This window comes from Silene latifolia, chromosome 6 (genome assembly GCF_048544455.1).
Source record: "Silene latifolia isolate original U9 population chromosome 6, ASM4854445v1, whole genome shotgun sequence".
NCBI lineage: Eukaryota > Viridiplantae > Streptophyta > Magnoliopsida > Caryophyllales > Caryophyllaceae > Silene > Silene latifolia.
In genome coordinates, this window is record NC_133531.1 from 3,511,923 (window position 1) to 3,533,439 (window position 21,517).

Below are 21,517 nucleotides of genomic sequence, written 5' to 3' on the forward strand. Positions count from 1 at the left end.
TTATGAATAATGGTATAATTTTCATATTTTTCTAATTTATAAAATTAAAGATTTAAAAGTATTAAAAAATAAATTTAAGTGAGAGTACCATGCACCATACACCTGGGTGCATGGTATAATTTACCCAATTCTATTGTAATAGTCACTAATCAGTGATCACTAAACCACCACTACTCCTTCCGGTTCCGATTCATTTCGACTTCCCCAGTGTAAGCTGTGAACGATGTCGTCACCGGAACCCGAATCCCGACTAAACTCCGTCCTCCTCCCTTCCTTACACACCATCATCAACAACGGCTCTTGGCGCAAAAACACCAAACTCGTCCACCAATCCAAATCCCTCCTTGACCACCTCACCTCCTCTCCCTCCGCCACCACCACCACCGATGACATCACCGCTGACGCCGTCGACACAGCCGTGGGACCGCTCAACGACGGCGCCGCACACGATTTCTCTCTCTCCGACTCCGACCTAATCCTCTCCCCTTTCCTTACCGCCGCCGGAAACCCTAACCCTAACATTGCCGCCGCCGGAGTTACCGCGTTACAGAAGCTCATCTCCCATGGCTATCTCCGAGGTGACGCGGACGAGTCCGAGTTGTTAAGACGAGTTGTTGACTCGGTGTGTAAGTGTGTTGAAGTTTGTGTCGAAGATGAGGCGATTGAGCTTCTGGTGTTGAAGACGTTGTTGTCTGCTGTTACGTCCATGAGTATCGGGATTCATGGAGATTGTTTGCTTCAGATTGTACGGACTTGTTATGATTTGTATTTAGGGAGTAGGAATGTTGTTAATCAGACGACGGCGAAGGCGTCGTTGATTCAGATGTTAGTAATTGTGTTTCGGAGAATGGAGGCGGATTCTTCGACTGTTCCGGTGACGCCGATTGTTGTTGCGGAGCTCATGTCGCCGCCGGAGGACGGCAGCGGTAGTGGTGGTGATACCGGTGTGACGGTTCAGGTACAAGGATTTATTACTAGGATTATGCAGGATATTGATGGTGTTTTGAGTACTGTTGCAGGTACCGAGAAGGCGAATGGAGGAGCTGGTGTGGTGGTTCATGATGGAGCGTTTGAGACGAAGGTGAATGCGACAGTGGAAGGGACAAATCCAGCTGATTTGCTTGATTCGACTGATAAGGATATGTTGGATGCCAAGTATTGGGAGGTCAGTATGTATAAGTCGGCCTTGGAAGGGAGGAAAGGCGAGTTGGAGGATGGTGAGACGACAGGGACAAGGGAGGGTGAGACCGCGGTGGTGAGTGTGAGTGGGAGTGAGAGGGATGAGGATTTGGAGGTACAGATTGGGAATAAGTTGAGGAGAGATGCGTTTTTGGTGTTTAGGGCGTTGTGTAAGTTGTCTATGAAGACGCCTCCGAAAGAGGCACTTAATGATCCTCAGTTGATGAGGGGTAAGATTGTTGCTTTGGAGTTGCTTAAGATTTTGTTGGAGAATGCCGGTGCCATCTTTAGGACCAGTGATAGGTATAATTCTGAGCCTAATCTCGATTTGGTGTATGAAAGCCGATTGCAGATTGATTTTAGTACTTATTACCATAGATGGTGATGTCTCCTTGTATGCAATGCGTCAGAAACCCAGAACAGGACTGTAATATTGTATGCTGTCAAATAAATGTCATGCCGATGAGAAATTCTGCAATAGACTGCCTTCAAACCTTGTACTGTGTATTTGTTCTGAAGATGAGCGTGCAAGGTTTTATGATACTCCCTCTATGCCACTTTTGTCGTCCTACTTTCGATTATAGAAGCATTTGAGAAACAGTGATGTAGAAGGGGATAATATTGAAAATCCACTCTTTTCCAAAAATAGGAGGACATTTAATTTGGAAAAAATTGGGAGAAAGAATGAGACAATAAAATTGGACTAGAGGGAGTAATAGTAATTATTAGTGTGTTCAATGTTTATAGCAGCCCTTTTATTTTTAACCTCACAGCTTTTATTTTGGAACCTCTTGGTTTAGGGAAATAGTCTAGTTAAACCGCCTTATGAAAGTTATTGTTCATTCAGATGTTTTGTACTTGGTTAATTGTAATCATGTTAGACAATGGTATGATCGATTTTTAGTTGTTGAACTGAGTAGTTGATATGCTAGTGATATGAACCTAGCATGGACTGATTGAAAGGAATCACCTAGGATTGGGCTAAATAATTAATGGAATAAGATAGAAGTGGACGAAACAGCTAAAAAATTGTTGGTTCATTCATAAGGTGGGTGAAATGGTGAATGCAATAGTCAAGGGTTCCACAGGAACCTCGGTCGGTATTAATCTGAACTTTTATCAAATAGGTACCTGTACACCAATTACATATTCACCATTCTGTCTCGATTTGAATAAATATCTGGAGAAATTTGAACTAGTCTTCTCATGGCTTAAGGATATGAGTTTGGCCGAGAGTCAATTATAATGTTCATGGAAGAAGGGCTGGGATTCTTTGGTAATCTTTGCTATATGTAGAAAGCTCTGTGGAGAAAGTAGTGTTGGTGGTTAGCTGACTTAGAGGCTGAGTATATTAAGCTTATTTCATGTGTAAAAGTGGGGTCAGGATGGTGGAGCAAAGAAATGAAGGCTGATTCTTATCAAAGTGTTGTGATTGTTACTAGTCTGTCTAACTGTTAACGGAAAGTTAATGTTCAATAGATAATTGGTTTAGAGTTGTTCTAGCGTTGCATTTCTCATGTACTAAGCAAAGATGGCTCGTGAATTGATTTATTTTGCCCGTAGCCTGGTTGAAAGTGCCATCAAACCTACTTACACCGATTTGTGTAGTATATTTCTTGTTTATTCAAATGCTTTCATATCCTCATACTTTTGAACAATGGCTGTTGTGAACTTTCCTGGTCTTCCATTTCACCGTTGCTTGGTTTCGAATAGTTGGCCTTCTATTTTTAAAGCAATTCTCATTGACATTGGTTATCGGATGTTGCTTCTTGTGAATTTAGTTTGTACATTTTTTTTTGTTTATGTTTGAGGTTCTAATTCATACCGTCCTTTTTTTTTGTGATGTAGCAGATTTTTGGGCGCTATCAAGCAATATTTATGCTTATCGTTGCTTAAGAACAGCGCCTCGACCCTTATGATTGTCTTCCAGCTTTCATGCTCCATCTTTATGAGTTTGGTAGTCAGATTTCGAGCTGGACTGAAGGCAGAGATTGGTGTCTTTTTCCCTATGATAGTTCTAAGAGTTTTGGAAAATGTGGCACAACCTAATTTCCAGCAGAAGATGATAGTGCTGAAGTTTCTAGAAAGACTCTGCGATGATTCACAAATCTTGGTGGACATTTTCTTAAATTATGACTGTGATGTCAATTCATCTAACATATTTGAGAGGTACGTTTTAGATCTGCGTTAAAATGCATCATCTTTGGGTCATGCCAATAGGTTGTCTGGGAAAACCTCTTCAATTTCTATATCTGTGCTTAGTAATTATTGCTGATCCGATGAGATGGTTCACTTTTATTTCCCAAGTTGGAAGTGAATTCATTATCTATTGACTATGTTGCTACAGAATGCTATACAGCTTTCCTAAGACCCCCCAGTGTGTCCCACCTGTTTAGTTAGTTAAAGTGAAAATCTGTTTTAATTTCTGTATATATGCATAGTAATAAATGCTGATCCTCAGAGTTATTCTCATTTGTTTTCTGGAGTTGAAAGTGATTCTATTTTTCGTTGACTATGCTACAGAATGGTAAATGGCCTTCTTAAAACTGCCCAAGGTATTCCACCTGGTGCTACTACTACATTGTTACCTCCACAAGAAGAAAGTTTGAAGTTTGAAGCAATGAAATGCTTGGTGGCTATCCTCAGATCTATGGGTGACTGGATGAACAAGCAATTGCGCATCCCAGATCCTCATTTAGCTAAGAGTTCTGTGTCAGCTGACAACAGTCCTGAAGGTGGTAGCTCTCACTTGGCAAATGGAACTGGGTACGAGCCTACGGAAGGATCTGGTAGTCATTCAGAATCTTGCACTGATGTTTCTGATGTGCAAACTATAGAGCAGCGTCGAGCTTACAAGCTTGAACTTCAGGTAAAATTCGTGCCACATGTACACCGTTTTTAGGAGGGACTAGGGATATGCTGATATTAGAGAGAGAGAGATGCTATGGAAACGGATGCGTCTCTTGTTTCTCAATACGAAGTTGTCATATGATCTGAGCAATGAGAGTTTTTCTTTAACGAATCTGACGAATCATTTTGGGATTAAGGCTCTGATGTTGTTGTTGTAATCTGACGAATCAACATTTCTCATGCTTCTTCCTGTATATCACCCACGAGGCTGAAAATCGAATCGTGGTATTTTAAGTAATGTATTGGGTCCGTATAGTTAACCCAAGTGTTTCTTTGCACATACATCAACTCCTATATAACTTGCGAAGTTGCGAATTACGATCTATTATCCTTTGGTTTGATTTCTGATATGTACTTCGTGACAGGAAGGTATTTCTCTTTTTAATAAGAAGCCGAAAAAGGGGATTGAGTTTCTTATTAATGCTAACAAGGTAGGCAGCTCACCCGAAGAAATAGCAACTTTTTTGAAAGATTCTTCCAATCTCAATAAAACGATGATCGGTGATTATCTTGGGGAAAGAGAAGAAATGGCATTGAAAGTGATGCATGCCTATATAGATTCTTTTGAGTTTCAAGGTATGGAGCTAGATGAAGCGATTAGGGTGTTTCTGCAAGGATTCAGGTTGCCTGGTGAGGCCCAGAAAATTGATCGAATTTTGGAGAAGTTTGCTGAGCGTTACTGGAAATGTAATGCAAAAGCATTTTCGAGTGCGGACACTGCCTATGTTCTTGCCTATTCTGTTATATTGCTTAACACTGATGCACATAATCCCATGGTTAAAAATAAGGTAATATTGGATGCATGTAATTCACTTTAGGTGCTCGTCAGATGTTTAAATTGGTCGTCACTGACCTCTCTTTCCCCCTACTTTCTCTAATAATAATGCAGATGTCACCTGAAGATTTTATTAGAAACAATCGTGGAATAGATGATGGAAAAGATCTTCCTGAGGTGTATTTGAGGTCTTTGTATGAGCGGATTACTAAAAATGAAATAAAGTTGAAGGATGACTTGGCTTCTCAACAGAAGCAATCTGTAAATACCAATAGAATCTTAGGCTTAGATAGTATCTTGAATATTGTGATTCGTAAAGGAGGAGATGAAAGCTATATGGAGTCCAGCGATGACCTAATCAGGCACATGCAAGAGCAGTTTAAAGAAAAAGCCCGCAAGTCTGAGTAAGCTTTCAGCCTGCTTCATTTTCTTTTGCATGAACAGTTAGTGAAATTCTTTTGTTCAGTCACTTCAGTTTTCACCGAGACTCACCTTTCTGTAAATTATTCACGTTCAGTGATCCCCTTTTTTGTTTTATGGTTGTGAACCAAACTTTTTCTTACAATCTGATATTAACACTTTAGCTCATTATCTTGGACTTAAATAACAGCACTTCTCTCAGTTTCTAAAATATGTAAAGTGGACTTCATAAATTGTAAAATGGCATATGCCACTGAGAGTGGTATGGGGGATAAGTGATTGTGTTCCCATGGACAAAGATAATTTATATCTGGATTGATTAAATTTGTTGGGCTAGGCTTGTTGTGAGCGAAGGTTTGGAGGGCAAAGAAAGGAAAAGGGAGCTAATGAGGCATTGAAAGAGAAATAGGAGAGCTTCTACACAGAAGCTCGTGACACTTTTAGCATGGTTAATTTTTGCCAGTCACTATGTAACACTGTAACAGTTTGGTTTTTTTGGTGAGGGTCATGGTACCTCGGAAGATAGCAAAACTTTTTTTTAAAGAGAACCTTCTTCCACAGCACCTGCTGCTCTAGCTAATTGTCCACCCTGGAACTTTTGGGCCTCGTTTCCTATTCTTTTCCCGGACTGAACCAGAATAGAAGATCTTGTCCAACCGGTCTAAAGAATCTCAGTCCCCAGTGGCAGTGGCAGTGGCCCAGGTATCATAGACGTCCCCAAAATTAAAAGGGCATTTTCACTCGGGGTTGCAACTTGCATGGTTTTGTGTTCAATTCGGTTCCAGGAATGGGTTTAAGTTCGTAGAATGCTATTAATATAAGGAATTTTAGCCATTTAGTTTAGTGAATGAACTCCGTTCTAGAGCGGTAGATACGGTTTGATGATCGACCCATGCAATCATGGTTCTACCACATAACATAAACTTGGTCGCTTGGAACTACTGGCGTTAGTTTTTTTTTTTTAATTGTTGCACACTACCAAATTTACTATTCCGGCCCAAAAATACATGTTTTCAGCTTGACTTGTTGGAGTATTTTGTTTAGAGGGCGGTTTTATAGTTTCATTCCTTTGTCCTCTTGAATTATTTTACTCTTTCTTTTCATCCAAAAATAGTTTATTTATTTCCCCTATTCCACCCAAAAATCAAAGTATCATGTTATGAATTTAGGAGCAAAAGTGAGGGAAAAGGCAAAACGACGCCCTTAAGCACGGGACTCTAGAAAGTCAATGTGTGAAACATAACATTTTCTTTTTGCCATATGCTAGATTTTGGTAGTATTCGGAAAAAAAGTCGGATTGTGTGCGAAAATATTTTAGGCTGTGAAACTCAAAATAGGCTAATAACTAAGTAGTGTCTGAAAAATTCGTTTTCCCCTCTTTTTTAGAGTTAAATTCTTTACAAAAGAAATAATTTGGGTCAATATATCTTTTTGTATAGTATTCGGCTGTGTCATTGGATAAATTGATAGTTGATTAATTATATGATTGTGTGAGAGTTTAGCCTGATGATAATGCCTGTTTGAGATATAGGATCCAAATCTTCTTTGAGACTGCTTATGTATTAAGTTTGTTTATGACGTGTATGTCAATTTGGCAACATAGGGCTTATGTTTCCCTTTCATGTGGTTTATATCAGATTAATTAGTTGTGGGAATATGAATTTGTCCTGATGAATGCTTATTAAAGACACACAAAGCATTGAATGTTATGTGTTGATAAAGAAGTGTAGAATTAGAAAGTTCTTTGAAAGGTGGTAAGGGGTAAAGAGAATCTGAGGGAGAGGGCTTGCTTGTTCTTCAATTGTATTGGAGGTGCGAATTCGGCTACGTCTATTGGAGTGGTTTTGGTATCGTTTTTGAATATTTTGGGTTGTTGACTATACTATCTGACAATTAGATTCAAGCACTGAGTTGATTTGTTTGTTTTGGCTGTCCTTGACTGTTTATATCCTTCTTGGTTTCATGCTTCATGTTTCATGTCTTAAATCTCTCTCTCTCAAAACAAGACTTACTGCGATTGTATTGTTGATTCATTGCCAGTTATTAACATCATATAACAATTTGTAGGTCAGCTTATTATGCAGCAACAGACGCTGTAATTCTCAGATTCATGATCGAAGTTTGTTGGGCTCCTATGCTGGCTGCCTTCAGTGTTCCTCTTGATCAGACCGAAGATGAATTTATTATAGAGTTGTGTCTGGAAGGTTTCCGTTATGCAATTCATGTTACTTCCGTGATGTCTATGAAGACTCATAGGGATGCTTTTGTGACATCCCTTGCTAAGTTCACCTCTCTTCATTCACCTGCTGATATCAAACAGAAGAACATATATGCTATCAAGGTTAGTTTTATACTTGAATTTCCATGCTAAGCAGTTTAAAAATAGTTTGGGTTCGTGTTGTAGCTAAAAATTGGTTACTGCTTTGGCCAAATAATAATAAGTGTAATATAAGTATGCATTGGAGCTGTGAATGTGGACTATATTATCTTGATTGTGTAAAGTTATCGTTTACATGTAACCGTATTTATCATGAACTATTAGGTCATTGAATTAGTTATCTAATCTAATTTATAATGGTTCTTGCCTCAGACCTACCTGTGTAAGATGGGAAGCTTAGTCTTAGCACAATTACTTTCACCCTGTCAGTACTCATGCTTAGATCACTACCACAATTAATGCGCGCGCACAATTTTCATAATAGGCAACACTTACCAAAAATTTGTGAAGGTGAAAAAAAGCCGTGATTGATGCTATTCTTTTCGTTGACTTTCCTGTATTTAACATCTGCGGTGTATGAAATTCTTTTGTCCATTGATATATTGGCTTGAGAAACAATAGTTGACTTCTTATGGAGGGTTTCAGATCTTTTCTTGAGCCTCCCTAAATAACTGTTGACACCGTTCTTGCTAACTATCCACTTCGATTAACCTGTAAATTTGAAGTTTTGACAGTATTGTTTGCTTTTTAAACTATAATTTGCGAACTAAGTGCAAAGATAAGTGTTCATGCTAAGTTTTCACATATAGAGTGCGTCTGCTTTATTACATTTCAAACTTTTGCGTTAAATTTGCTCTCTGGAAATGTTTGCTCTTTTACAATGCCTGCTAATAAATCAGTCTTATTGCTGGTGTTTTGGAAAGATCAATTTGGTTTACATCACAGATTAAATACTGTGGAGTACTATTATTTGAAGTAAAATTCCAGTTATTATTATAATTATTTCACATTGCTTTCTCACATAAGTGTTTTTTCTTACTTCTATGCTCCCTCAGGCTATAGTGGCCATTGCAGATGAAGATGGGAATTATTTGCAAGAAGCATGGGAGCATATCTTGACATGTGTTTCTCGTTTTGAGCATTTGCACCTCCTTGGTGAGGGTGCTCCTCCTGATGCAACATTCTTTGCGGTCCCTCAACTTGATCAAGATAAGTCAAAACAGTCCAAGTCGAATATTCTTCCGCTTTTGAAGAAGGGACCTGGGAAAATGCAATCTGTAGCTGCAGCTGTGAGAAGAGGTTCATATGATAGTGCTAGTATCGGAGGCAGTGCTTCTGTTACATCAGAGCAGATGAGTAACTTGGTGTCTAATCTGAACATGCTTGAACAAGTTGGAAGCAGTGAAATGAGTAGGATATTTACTCGTAGTCAGAAATTAAACAGTGAGGCAATTGTCGATTTTGTGAAGGCGTTATGCAAAGTCTCAGTGGAGGAACTTCGATCTGCTTCGGATCCACGAGTTTTTAGCCTGACTAAGATTGTCGAGATTGCGTAAGCGTCTTCTGCACCTTTTCAGCTACTTTTTTATTTTATTTTATTTAAATTATGTGCTGTTTAAGTCTCTTATTATTGTTTGTTTCCTAAATCAGGCACTACAATATGAATCGCATCAGGCTTGTGTGGTCAAGCATCTGGCATGTGCTTGCCGACTTCTTTGTAACAATCGGTTGTTCTGAGAATCTATCAATCGCAATATTTGCTATGGATTCCTTGCGTCAATTATCAATGAAGTTCCTGGAACGTGAAGAATTGACTAACTATAACTTTCAAAATGAGTTCATGAAGCCCTTTGTCATTGTCATGCGGAAGAGTAACGCTGTTGAGATCAGGGAACTAATCATAAGATGTGTGTCCCAGATGGTTTTGTCACGTGTGAATAATGTCAAATCTGGTTGGAAGAGCATGTTCATGGTATATGCTTACTTGACTTGTCACGTTGCTACATTATGTATTTATGTTAACTTATCTTTTGCTTCTCTATTGATTTTTTTCCCCATAATGTGGTGTTAGTGCAGCCAACTGAAGATGTTATATTTTGTTCTGCTCAATGTATGAGCTAACTAATACCAGTACTAAATAAGTTTGAGTAATATTGTTTCTCTTGTCTGTTGCTATGAGTGACTACTCCACCCATTCGGGTCATATTCAATGAATTTTTGTGCATTGCTGGTCATGTTTTTGTGTATCTGACCTTTTCTTTTCTGTTTTTAGTAAGTATAGCCACTGAAACTGTCACCAGTTTAGCCAGCCTGCTTCGTTTGATGATTTTGAGTCCTCCGCTGGCTGTGTTTAAGTGTACCTAAGCATGTTATCTCTGCGGTTGCTCTTTTTTTATTGGTAATGACTTTTTATGCACTACTGGCTATATTCTAGTGATCTTTATTCACACCCCTTTTAAAGAACCAAAAGGGGCTACATCATTTGGAAAGGTGCATCAAATGCTTTTATCATTCTTGTAAGTGACCGATGAAGAATAATTCCCGCTTATTCTTGAATTATATTTTGGGTAGGTGGTGTATCTATGAATCTAGCTCCTTTATGGGCAATTTCCGCTGTTACAGTCAAGGGATTTCTGGTCTCCTATATTTAGCACAGTTGTAATATCTCTTGTCCTTTATTTTTTATTAATCATATTATCATATTTCTGTCCATCAAGATATATGTTCTGTATGTTTCTCCTTTGAGCTACTAGTGGCTGGTAGGAGAGTTAGGGATGTATATTACCATTTGTTGTGTATTTTGTTTCCCTTTTCTTGCATTTGATATTCTCTTGGGCATTGGAAGTTATGGTGGAAGGGCTGGTTAGCAATCTCCAGAGTTGTTTGGTGTTGTTTGGTTCTGCTGTGCATCTTTATAACAAGGCTGCTTGTTAATAGTTCTTTCTGCAGTTACATTTTTTTTTTCTTCTGACAATTCAGTGCTGTCTCGAATGTCCGAGGATACTTGGAGCTCGAAAATCATTGTGATTTTGTAATGTGAAGCTAACTGTATTGCAGTTAACATTTAATTGTGACCTCCGGCATTTGCATGTGCAGGTCTTCACCACAGCGGCATATGATGAGCACAAAAGTATAGTTCTCTTGGCCTTTGAGATAATAGAGAAGATTGTTCGGGACTACTTTCCATATATCACCGAGACAGAGACTACTACCTTCACAGATTGTGTGAATTGTCTTATTGCATTTACGAATAGCAGATTCGATAAGGACATCAGCCTTGGCGCTATTGGCTTCCTTCGGTACTGTGCAGCTAAGCTTGCTCAAGGAGATCTTGGCTCAACACGAAAAAGTAAGGACAAAGAAAGCTCAGGAGACATCTCGCCATCTTTCACCTATACAGCAAAGGAAGGAAAGGCGGATAGTGGAGAGTTGGTAGATAAGGGTGATCATTTATATTTTTGGTTCCCTTTACTGGCCGGTAAGAGCTAATACCTACTACAGTAACAAACAAATCCAAGTTTAAATTCTACCAACTGTGGAACTAAATGACAGTCTTCTACCTGACATTTGTCCTGCTGTTGTTTGGTCTTGCACAGCTGAACTATATGCACCTGAACCTATATACTAGTTAAATATCTTGGCTTCAGTGAACATACTTCAGGAAAAAGGTTTAATAGTTTCAGAAGAAAAAATACAAATAAAAGGATTACTCAAACATAATCGGAAGGAGATTCGTCTGGGTGGGGTGGCTACACTTTTTACTCCTAGAATAAAACTTGGGAATTACATTAATCTACTTTGAGAAACTAGTTATAGTGAGCTAGTTTGATCATCTGTCTGTTACTCTAATCCAACAGCTTTTTGTCTGATCGATTTTCTGTCCCCCTCCTGCATGATGACTTTTGTCTTGCTAAAAAAATTCACTGCCCAGTTTTTCACTGTCTTTTTTTTTCATTGAATACGACATTGTGGTTTATGGAGTACAGCTTGGCCAGTGAGTACACCTGACTTGTATGAATGTCTTTTCTCCTTTACAGGACTTTCAGAGCTTAGCTTTGATCCAAGACCTGAAATTAGAAAAAGTGCGCTGCAGATTTTGTTCGACACACTAAGAAACTATGGCCACCACTTTTCACTTTCTCTATGGGAGAAGGTGTTTGAATCTGTCTTGTTTCGTATGTTTGATTATATTCGTCATGCTGTTGACCCTACCTCAGAAAACTCATCTGGGGAGTGTGTTGATAGTGATATAGCCGACTTCGATCAAGATTCATGGCTCTATGAGACTTGCAGATTGTCTCTCGAGCTAATTGTCGATCTTTTTATCAAATTCTATTCCACTGTCCATCCGCTTCTAAAGAAAGTCTTGATGCTCTTGGTGGACTTCATCAAGCGTCCCCATCAAAGCCTAGCTGGAATTGGTATTGCTGCATTTGTTCGGTTAATTAGCAATGCTGGTGATCTCTTTTCAGAAGAAAAGTGGATTGATGTAGTTTTATCATTGAAAGAAGCAGCCGTGTCTACTCTTCCGGACTTCTCCTATATCCTTGATGAGAACAATTCTGCAAGTACTAACGAAGAGTCAGTTGGTAGGCAAGGCGCCGGTGAGTCAACTGAGACTGATACACCTGATTCTGATATTGAGAGCTTAAGCACGCAGCAATTATATGCTGCCATATCTGATGTCAAGTGCCGCTCTGCTGTTCAACTTCTGTTGATCCAGGTAAGCATTATTGATAGTATCTTAATTGTTTTTAAACTAGTTGTCGATCAGTTAATACACCAGTTCATATTGTTAAAGCATCTATCTGTACATACAATGTATGTTGGTGTGCACCCGAATGTGTTAGAACATGTATCTATGTTGATACATGTATTGTAGTGTACATGTATTAGTTTGTTAATGACTAAGGTATAGTTCATATATGTGAGATGTTAACTGAATGAGAATTATGAATGTACTAGGATCCTTATAGGGTCAAATTGTGAGGATTGGTAGTGTGGTGTGCGTAGCAATAACATAAAGTGAGTTTAATGTGATGTTTCCAAATCAAATCCTTGGGTTCTTAGGGCGGTCGTGTCTGAGTGAGGGTTGTGAAGTTCTTAGCTTATGAAGTAGACATACGTCAAATACGGCTTCTTAAAGTTGTCATTATAAACTTTCTTAGTTTTTTATTTTGTGTGAGCACTAATTTCCCAAACACTCAGAGTCACAGCATTTTAGAATAACAACGCCACCCTAATGTCTTAAAGGCTCCCAAAAAAGACCGAGTAAGGGTTTTGGATTTACATTGTCTTACCCCTATTTTAAGTTGTTAATAGCATAGAAAGGAAGATTGTTTCAAGGTGACTTATAATATAAACTCCATCAAAAATTGCATGGGCTATTTTATGATTGAAATAAGTGTAGTCAATTGCCTGTTTAGTGAGTGATTTTACTTTTATTCTATTATCAGCAAAGAATTACAAGTCCTTGTTTCCATTGAAAATGGAAGGACAGGTTCTTATGGAATGTTCATCTTTTTTTGATAGTACTTTCAGCAGATTGTTCCAAATATGACCTATGAGTAATTCGATTGACCACCTCCTTATCCCCTTGCTATAAAAGCATCCGTACAGTGCATTTGTATCAATTCTAATCTATTTCAAAAGAGGGGATGCATAATGGACTTCCTCCACTTCTAAGTGTTCTGCTCTTACAATATTGGCTCAAAGATCAAAGAATTATATAAAAGTACGGTGAAAGAGAAAGTGAGCTTGCTTTTAGAAGAGTGTGTGCTCATATAGCCACTTTAAGAGGACAAAATTGTCATTTTGTACAAAAAAATCGGGTACTTGCTCAAAAAGAAAATCGGAAGAAGAAATGAAACCTCCCAATAAAGAATACGGAAGAACATTTAGAAGTGGAGGAAGTAATTGCTATTATAATTATTATGCAGGTGAACTGAAGAAGTTTAAAGCTCTTCTCATTTTTTGATAGCCGAGTTTAACTTTCCTCAATGCCATCATCAGAAATCAACACTCTTTATCTTGATATAATGATTGTTCTTTATGTTTATTTGGCAGGCTGTGATGGAGATGTACTCGATGTATAGAACCCAGATTTTGGCAAAAAATGTCAGTGTCCTTATTCATGCATTACACGCCGTGGCATCACATGCACATAAGATAAACAGTGATGCCAAGCTATGCACTAAGCTCCTGGAACTTGGATCTATGACCCAAATGCAAGACCCACCACTACTTCGCCTCGAAAACGAGTCCTATCAAATGTGCCTCACTTTGTTACAAAACCTGATGCTCGATAGGCCTCAAGACTTCAACGAGGAAGAAGTAGAATCCTACCTTGTTAATCTTTGCCGAGAGGTGCTTCATACCTATATCGAAACATCATCTGAGGTGGCAATCCAGTCATCCCAAAGTGTTGTGCAACACTATAAGGTTCCCTTGGGTTCTAGAAGACGTAGAGAATTGGCAGCACGTGGGCCCCTCATTGTGGCCACACTACAGGCTATATGCAGTTTCAGAGACGGTTCATTTGAGAGAAATCTGGTAAGTTTCTTCCCTCTGCTTTCCACATTGATCAGATGTGAACATGGGTCAAAGGATGTCCAGGTTGCTTTGAGTGAAATGCTTAAAGTATCAGTGGGTCCTGTTCTTCTGCAATCCTGTTGATCTTGGTTCAGCCCCATCCCTCAGATTTCATGTATAATCATTTTACAACTTCGATTTCGTTGTCGTCTGTATTTTTAATATACATTTTAGTGAATACTCCCTCAGCCCTCTGTCAAAATCATTTGTTTACCTTTCTATTCTTTGTGAGGGGTATTTTAATCTAATGTATACAAATGAACTAGGCGGAGGGAGTGTATTAGATTTTGGATTGTGGTTGACTGTTGTAGTCAGCCATTATTGAGTTTAGTTTATATGGTTTCGTATCAAGGAACCATATATTAACTCGGCAGCTCTGTTGTATGTTTTTTAGGAAAACTTAACAGGTAACTAGTGTAAAGAAGTTTTTTTTTTTTTTTTTTTTTTTTTTTTTTGAGATATCAGATCTTCGGTTTTGTGTGTTATTTCTTGTCGATTTTTTTGGACATTTACTTTGGTCGATGCATTATAAGTGGAGGAGTAAGGTTGTTCAATCTAACCCTTCCCTTTCCTATGGCGGAACCATTGATGCACTTTTTTTTGTTGACGACATTTTTTTTGGCGGGAGACTAAATCTTCTAGGCAATTATCCATATACCGAGTACTTTTTTGTTGTTGCCAGATTTCATCTGTATTTTTAATTGTGGAATACTCCCGTATCATATATTCATTCATAAGACGATCTTATACTGACTGCTTTATGTAATGCTGCTGTTATGTTTACTTTCGCTGAGATTTTGCCTATGCACATTGCACAAAGTTTCTTCTGTTGATCAATAGAGACATGATAGCACATGAGACCTGTGAAGTTCTGATTGCTCCATTTCAAGCTTCTAGCCGTCGAAGAATGTTAAATTTCTTTGAAAACCTCTCAACGTACAGACTTTTGTAGTGCTTAACATTGGGCAAAATGGTCGCGGCCTGGCTTCGTAGTTTGCCAACTTGGTAAGTATCATTAGTCCGAAATTGAGCCCTTTGCACAGGCTTGAAATACTGTTATTTGGTTAAATCTGAATTTGAGTCGGGTTGGTCATGCTGACAATGAAGCTATCTGTAGCAAGTTTTAGCATTGTTTCATATTTAGGGTCTCTGTCCAGGTCTCGGCTTCGATGCTTCTGATTAATCTACAACTACTATTAATATTCAAAACTCAACTGATTAAAAGCAGTTGCATGGACATGAATCTTCGAGGGATGTCGCTTCTGATGATCTCCAGCAACTCTGATTTTTTGATAGACCACACGACAGTTAAGGTATGGCTCATCTACTAATTTGATAGAAGTCAGCCTTACAAAAAAATGGGTCCAAATTTGGTGACAAGGGCCCTTGTGATCTTAGAATCATTAACTCATGTTCCATATTGAATCGGTAACAAACACAAAACTCTACATTTTCTCCACACCCATAACCATTGTCCCCTTTTATTGGACCGTTAGAAAGGTCTCTCATACTTGTGGGTTGGCGGGACCTGGCATTCCGTAGGTAGCCTTTGTTGGTTGTCGAGGTTGGCCGGTTTGTGATGGATATAAATCGTTTGGTGTGGGCTCATGTGAATAGAGATTGGCTCATAGTGGTTGCAGAGAGTAAGATGGACGAGGTCCCGAGGAGTATGTTGAAATCTTGTTTATATTAGACTTGGCCACAGGCCGAGCCCAAAAACTCGGGTTCTAAAGTGACCAGTCTCATGGGCACAGTCAGGCTGGCTCAAGCTTCGCCCTAAACCCAATTATGATTGGATAAAAAAAATCAACATAGACCCTTTAATCAACCTCCCCCGGCCCCAACCGCTCTTATCGCCAATCACCAACTTTTCCTTACCGCCGATCCTTTCCGGCCACCCTATGATAATCGGATCCAAACCCACCCAGCTTCCTCCAATCAAAGACCCTACCTCTAAAACCCCATTTGCGACCAATCTCACCAACGAATTACCACTCACTGTGCCTTGGTGAGGACCATCGAGCACCACTCCTCACTCCTTCCCTTGTAACAAGTTGAGGAAAACAAGTCATCCTGCCCCCACCGCCATCCTCCATGCTCCCACAGCCATCATCCACGAATCTACTCACGCGGCACGCCCAAACATATCCATGCTACCCCTCGCGCACACCCGCCATCATCCACGACTTTCTCCTCCTCGCGCCCTCATTGTTGCCCTTCACCCACACGACCTCGTGATCGTCATCCAACAACCAATCCCTAACCCAAAACCTCAAATCATAGAAAAAAGGTTCTATTAAGACTTTACAAAGATACAAAGTAAACAACTAGTCTGATAATAATTTACAATTAACGAATTAATTACATATTACATTTTTATCATCCATAATTACATACTCCCTCCCAGTCGTCATAATGTTCCCCTTTGATAATGGCACGATACTTAAGGAAAAGTATTAAAATAGGAGTAAAAGAGTTGTGTGGGGTTGGTGATAGGAGAGAGGGATGAATTATTAGTAGTTAAATAAAGAATTGTGGGGCCAAAACATAAAGGAAAGTAATAAAATAGGAGTAAAAGATTGTGTGGGGTTTGGTGATAGGAGAGAGAAATGAATAAAATAAGAGTAAAAGTTTCTAAAAATAGAAAGGGGAACATTACTTGAATAATCCGTTTTGGGAAAGAGGGAACATTATAGTGACTGGGAGGGAGTATTACATTTTTATCATCCATAATTGCATAGTTTTGATGAGTTTAAGTTCCGTCGTTATGTGAGAGGACTACTTTCAGGGTTTCCTAGTTAAGGACATGTAAATAAGAAATACTAAAAAAAAATCGCTTAACAAAAAGCATATTAAGAAAATAAATTTCAACTTTAACCATATTTTGTTTTCACCATTACATCGAATTAGAGATCACAAAATTGACTTGGCCCAAATTACCTGCCTGATCACCCAACACCCAAATTAGCCCTTAACCTAAATTTATCCGAACAAGTATGAGACCTAGCTCAAATATTCTTTTTTACCCCTCAAATTAACCGTTATCTAGATAAATAATACATCATCAAAAATTACCGAAAAGCAAAATAACCCGACTTAACTCAATCTAATCCGAATTCTTGCATACTTGATACAACCCAGATTGACCATCTACTTGAGTTTTAGTGTTCAGAGACTCAGAGTGTTGAACCCTAAAAATTCATTTAGAATTGAAAGTGTGAAAGTGAAAGATGCTGAGTTCTCGTTGCAGATACAGCTTTCAATCAAGCCTGTATTATGTGCATAATAATTTCCAACATTTTCATCTCTATTCAACCAAATCCCCAAATCAATCAAACAATTCACCCGAAAATCATCAAATTTATTCTGATTATTTAGTTAATAATCTGGGTTTGTCTCCTCAAAAAGCTCTCTCCGCTTCCACTAGATTACGTTTCAAGTATGGTAATTACTTCAAATTCTGTGATAATGCTAATTCTGTTGTTGATTTCTTAAAACAACATGATTTTGATGATACCCATATTATAAAGATTGTATTTTCTTACCCTCAAATCTTAACTTATAATGTTGATAAAACCCTAAAACCCAAATTTAAGCTTCTTCAAGATTATGGTTGTTCTGGGTTTAATTTAATTTCTGTTATTTCAAAAAACCCTAAATTTTTATCAACAGATATGGATAAAATTATCAATGATCTCAAGGAAATTATGGGCAGTAATGAAAACATGGTGAAACTTTTTAGATCATCTCATTTTTTCATGACTTCATCTGGTTTGATTAATATTGCATTGTTGAAGAATGGGTATGGTGTTGATAATAACGCTATTCGGAATGGAATTCTTCATCATTCCGCATCTTATTTGAGAAAACCCGAGTTTTTTCGAAATATATTGATTAGGGTTGAAGAGGAATTAGGGATTCCTCGAAATTCTGGGATGTTTTTGTATGGTGTGTATTTGCTGTGTAATTATAGTAAGGAGACGATGGACTCGAAATGTCAGCTGTTAAAAAGCTTTGGATGGACTGAATATGATATTTCTGAATTAATTAGGAGACAGCCTAATCTTTTCGTAATATCTGAAGAAAATATGAGGAAAAAGTTGGGTTTTTTGATGACTGAGCTTGGTTACAAGCCTGATTTCATAGCTACACGTGCTTGTTTGTTGGGTTTTAGCCTCGAGAAGCGATTGGCGCCTAGGCATCGGGTGTTGTCGGTTTTGAAGGAGAAGGATTTGTTAGATTGCACCTTCTATACTGCGGTCCTTAAAAATGAGAAGCAGTTCTTACAGATGCTTGAATCTTTTAAGGAGGATGTACCAGGTCTTCTTGAACTTTATCAAAGTAGCAAAGGTTGTTGCAACACCATTTCGAAGCGATGCTAATCCCTCTCGTAGGCTCGTAGCCAAGTCTATAGTTATTTACCAAAGTAGCAAAGGTTAGTTGTTCTAACTATTGTCAAATGTGCTTTATAGCTGTATTTGGTTAATGACATGACATATGATTGAAACGACATTCCTCATGGTTTGTTTTCTACGGTGTGCATTCTTCACGTTGTCATGGTCATTGTTTTGTTATTAGTATAGAAATATTGGAAGCCAGAGTGCCTCTGGTTGCTGTCTTCGATTCTGGTTCTTTAGGAATTACCTAACTTCCTGATCGTGTTGTGTGCTTGTCGTCCAACTTCTATAGTTCGTCTTCTATGCATTAACTTCTTTGTTGAAGTATTAGCATATGAATTTGAGTATAACTATGATCTCTCTTACTTATGTTCTTGGTTGTTTCTTCTTTTGAGCTTCTGGTTCGGGATTTTCGAACATGGAGACTATATAATGATTTCTAATGGATATTATGGTGGCCTCGTGGTGTGAATTGTGGAGATTGTTTTTGAATTGAAAGAGTGAGGTAGTTGTAGCTTGCTTGCCAGCTTTTGAATGGCGGAGGTGTGTATGGATAGTTGGAGTGTGGAGACTATAAACGGCAGAACTTGTTAAAGAGAGACTAACGATGGAAGCTGATGAAATGTCTTTGTGGTTTTAAAACCAAATTGGAGTATTGTATCAACTTGTTATGAAGCGTCAGCCATCAAGCAGTACTAAGGGATTCAGGACGTTCATACACGTAGTTTACCCTAGATAAGTTGCGAGAGGTTCGTTTTATATGATTTTTATCCAACGGATGATATCTGTAGATTTGAATGCTTTCTTTATGTGCGTTTAACTTAAAACTTTAAGAATTAGGAGTGAATGACAAAGAGGCAGGGATTTCAGTTCGGATCCTACATTATATATTTCATAGTTGCATTAGGACATATCAGGAGTGTCTCATGAGTATGTCTGCTCTCTAATTGGCCAGTTCAGATGACAATCGATGAAGAATAACCGCCCCTCCCATCCCAAAAAAAAATAAATATTCCAAGGTCTAGCCATAGCTACAAATGTGACCGACCCGGGTCATAAATTTAAGTTCGAGCTTGTAATTGGCTCAATGTTCACAAACCCTAAAAAATGATGATTGGGCTGAGCTTGGTTCAATTTATTAGTTTTTATTTATTTAATTTTTCAACTTTAATTTGTAACATCATACTGTTTTTTATTTATTTTAATCAATATGCCCTATTGTATAAAGCTCTCCTCATATGAGCCTTTTAGATTTGAGCATTTTAGAATAACAACGCCACCCTAATGTCTTAAAGGCTACCAAAAAAGACGGAGTAAGGGTTTTGGATTTGCATTGTCCTACGGTCTTACCTGTATTTTAAGTTGTTAATACTTAATAGCATAGAAAGGAAGATTCTTTTCAAATGACCCATAATATAAACTCCGTCGAATATTGCATGAGCTATTTTATGATTGAAACTTGAAGGAGTGTAGTCAATTGCCTGGTTAACGAGTGATTTTACTTTTATTCTATCTTCATCACAGAATTACAAGTCTTTGTTTCCATTGAAAATGGAAATGACATGTTCTTATGGAATGTTTATCTTTTTTTCTAAAGTGTACATCTAGCATATTTTTCCTCATATTAGTGACTATGACCTATGAGTAATTCGATTGACCACCTCCTTAGTCCCCTTACTCAAATGTGCCTCACTTTATTACAAAACCTGATGCTCAATAGGCCTCAAGACTTCAACGAGGAAGAAGTAGAATCCTACCTCGTTAATCTCTGCCGAGAGGTGCTTCATACCTATATCGAAACATCATCTGAGGTGGCAATCCAGTCATCCCAAAGTGCAGTGCTACACTGGAAGGTTCCCTTAGGTTCTAGGAGACGTAGAGAATTGGCAGCACGTGGGCCCCTCATTGTGGCCACACTACAGGCTATATGCAGTTTCGAAGACGGTTCTGGTAAGATTCTTCCCTCTGCATTCCACATTGATCAGGTATGATCATCTTAGAAGTTGGATTTGAGTGAAATGCTTAAAGTATCAGTGGGTCCTGTTCTGCAACAATCCTGTTGATCTTGATTTCATGTATGATCATCTTAGAAGTTGGATTTTTTTGTCAGGATACTCCCTTTGTCCAAATCATTTATTGACCGTCTTAATTCTTTGTGAGGAGTATTTTAATCTAATCTAATGTATACAAATGAAGGAGACCTTGGATTGTGATTTGTGGCTGCTATAGTCAGCCATGATTGAGTTTAGTTCATATGGTTTCGTAGCAAGGATGGCAAGCATACGGAATCATATAGATTATCTCGGCAGCTCTGTTGTGCCATTTTTAGGAAAACTAAACAGATAATTAGTGTAAAGGTTAAATAAGTCTTTCGTTTGAAATAACAGAGCTTCTGGCTATAACCTCGGTTTTGTGTGTTATTTCTTGACGATCTTTTTATCGTCATTTACTTTGGTTGATGCATTATCAATGAGCCCTCCGGCCTCCACCTTTCTTTTGGCGGAACTATTGATGCACTTCTTTTGTCAACGGTTGTTTGTCTAGAGACTAAATCAACCATGCAATTATCCATATACTCCGTATTTTTTTTTCCAGATTTCATTCGTATAGTTAATTGTGCAATATCATACTCCGTATATTCTTGAGTAAGACGATCTTATACTGACTGATTGCTTATGTAATGCTGCGCCTGCTCTTATTTGGTCTTACCTGGTTGAGATTTTATAGGTAATCCGTTAACTTGCCGTTAAAGTATTGGATTTCCTCTTTGTACAGGGTCTTTTTCTTTTGTCCCTCCTATCAGTTGTACCTCCTTTATTCTCGTCTAATGCTGCCTCGCTCAAAATCTGTATTCTCTGAAAGTGTTGAGACACTTTTTTTTGGCAACGGTAAGAAGATGCAATTACAGTGTCATAGTCGTCTTAAACCTTGTCCGAAAACTTGCTCAACTATGTAAGGGGTTTGGTACAAGAAAAAGAAATGTTAAGAATCGGACCGAACAAGTGAACAACCTCCTAAAAACTAAAA

At 38.3% G+C, this 21,517-nt stretch overlaps 2 protein-coding genes across 4 annotated transcripts; both read left to right on the forward strand.

Moving 5' to 3' along the window:
• The first annotated feature begins 117 nt into the window (after positions 1 to 117).
• On the forward strand, positions 118 to 14,575 carry LOC141586008 (brefeldin A-inhibited guanine nucleotide-exchange protein 2-like). The gene is made up of 11 exons (XM_074407098.1): positions 118 to 1,482; positions 3,031 to 3,348; positions 3,703 to 4,048; positions 4,455 to 4,877; positions 4,979 to 5,268; positions 7,352 to 7,625; positions 8,558 to 9,054; positions 9,153 to 9,474; positions 10,599 to 10,980; positions 11,540 to 12,225; positions 13,569 to 14,575. The coding sequence occupies exons 1-11, from the start codon at positions 224 to 226 to the stop codon at positions 14,175 to 14,177; spliced, it is 5,406 nt and encodes a 1,801-aa protein (XP_074263199.1). The 5' UTR covers positions 118 to 223; the 3' UTR covers positions 14,178 to 14,575.
• Positions 14,576 to 17,175: 2,600 nt separating this feature from the next.
• Positions 17,176 to 20,889, forward strand: LOC141586009 (uncharacterized). 3 transcript variants are annotated; one of them, XM_074407101.1, is made up of 3 exons: positions 17,176 to 19,239; positions 20,211 to 20,475; positions 20,519 to 20,889. In XM_074407101.1, the coding sequence occupies exon 1, from the start codon at positions 17,324 to 17,326 to the stop codon at positions 18,473 to 18,475; it is 1,152 nt and encodes a 383-aa protein (XP_074263202.1). In that variant the 5' UTR covers positions 17,176 to 17,323; the 3' UTR covers positions 18,476 to 19,239; positions 20,211 to 20,475; positions 20,519 to 20,889. The 3 variants fall into 3 exon arrangements, with proteins under 3 accessions (XP_074263202.1, XP_074263201.1, XP_074263200.1); XM_074407100.1 differs by having other exon boundaries at positions 17,225 to 18,528; XM_074407099.1 differs by having other exon boundaries at positions 17,225 to 18,528; positions 20,211 to 20,889.
• The last annotated feature ends 628 nt before the right edge of the window (positions 20,890 to 21,517 follow it).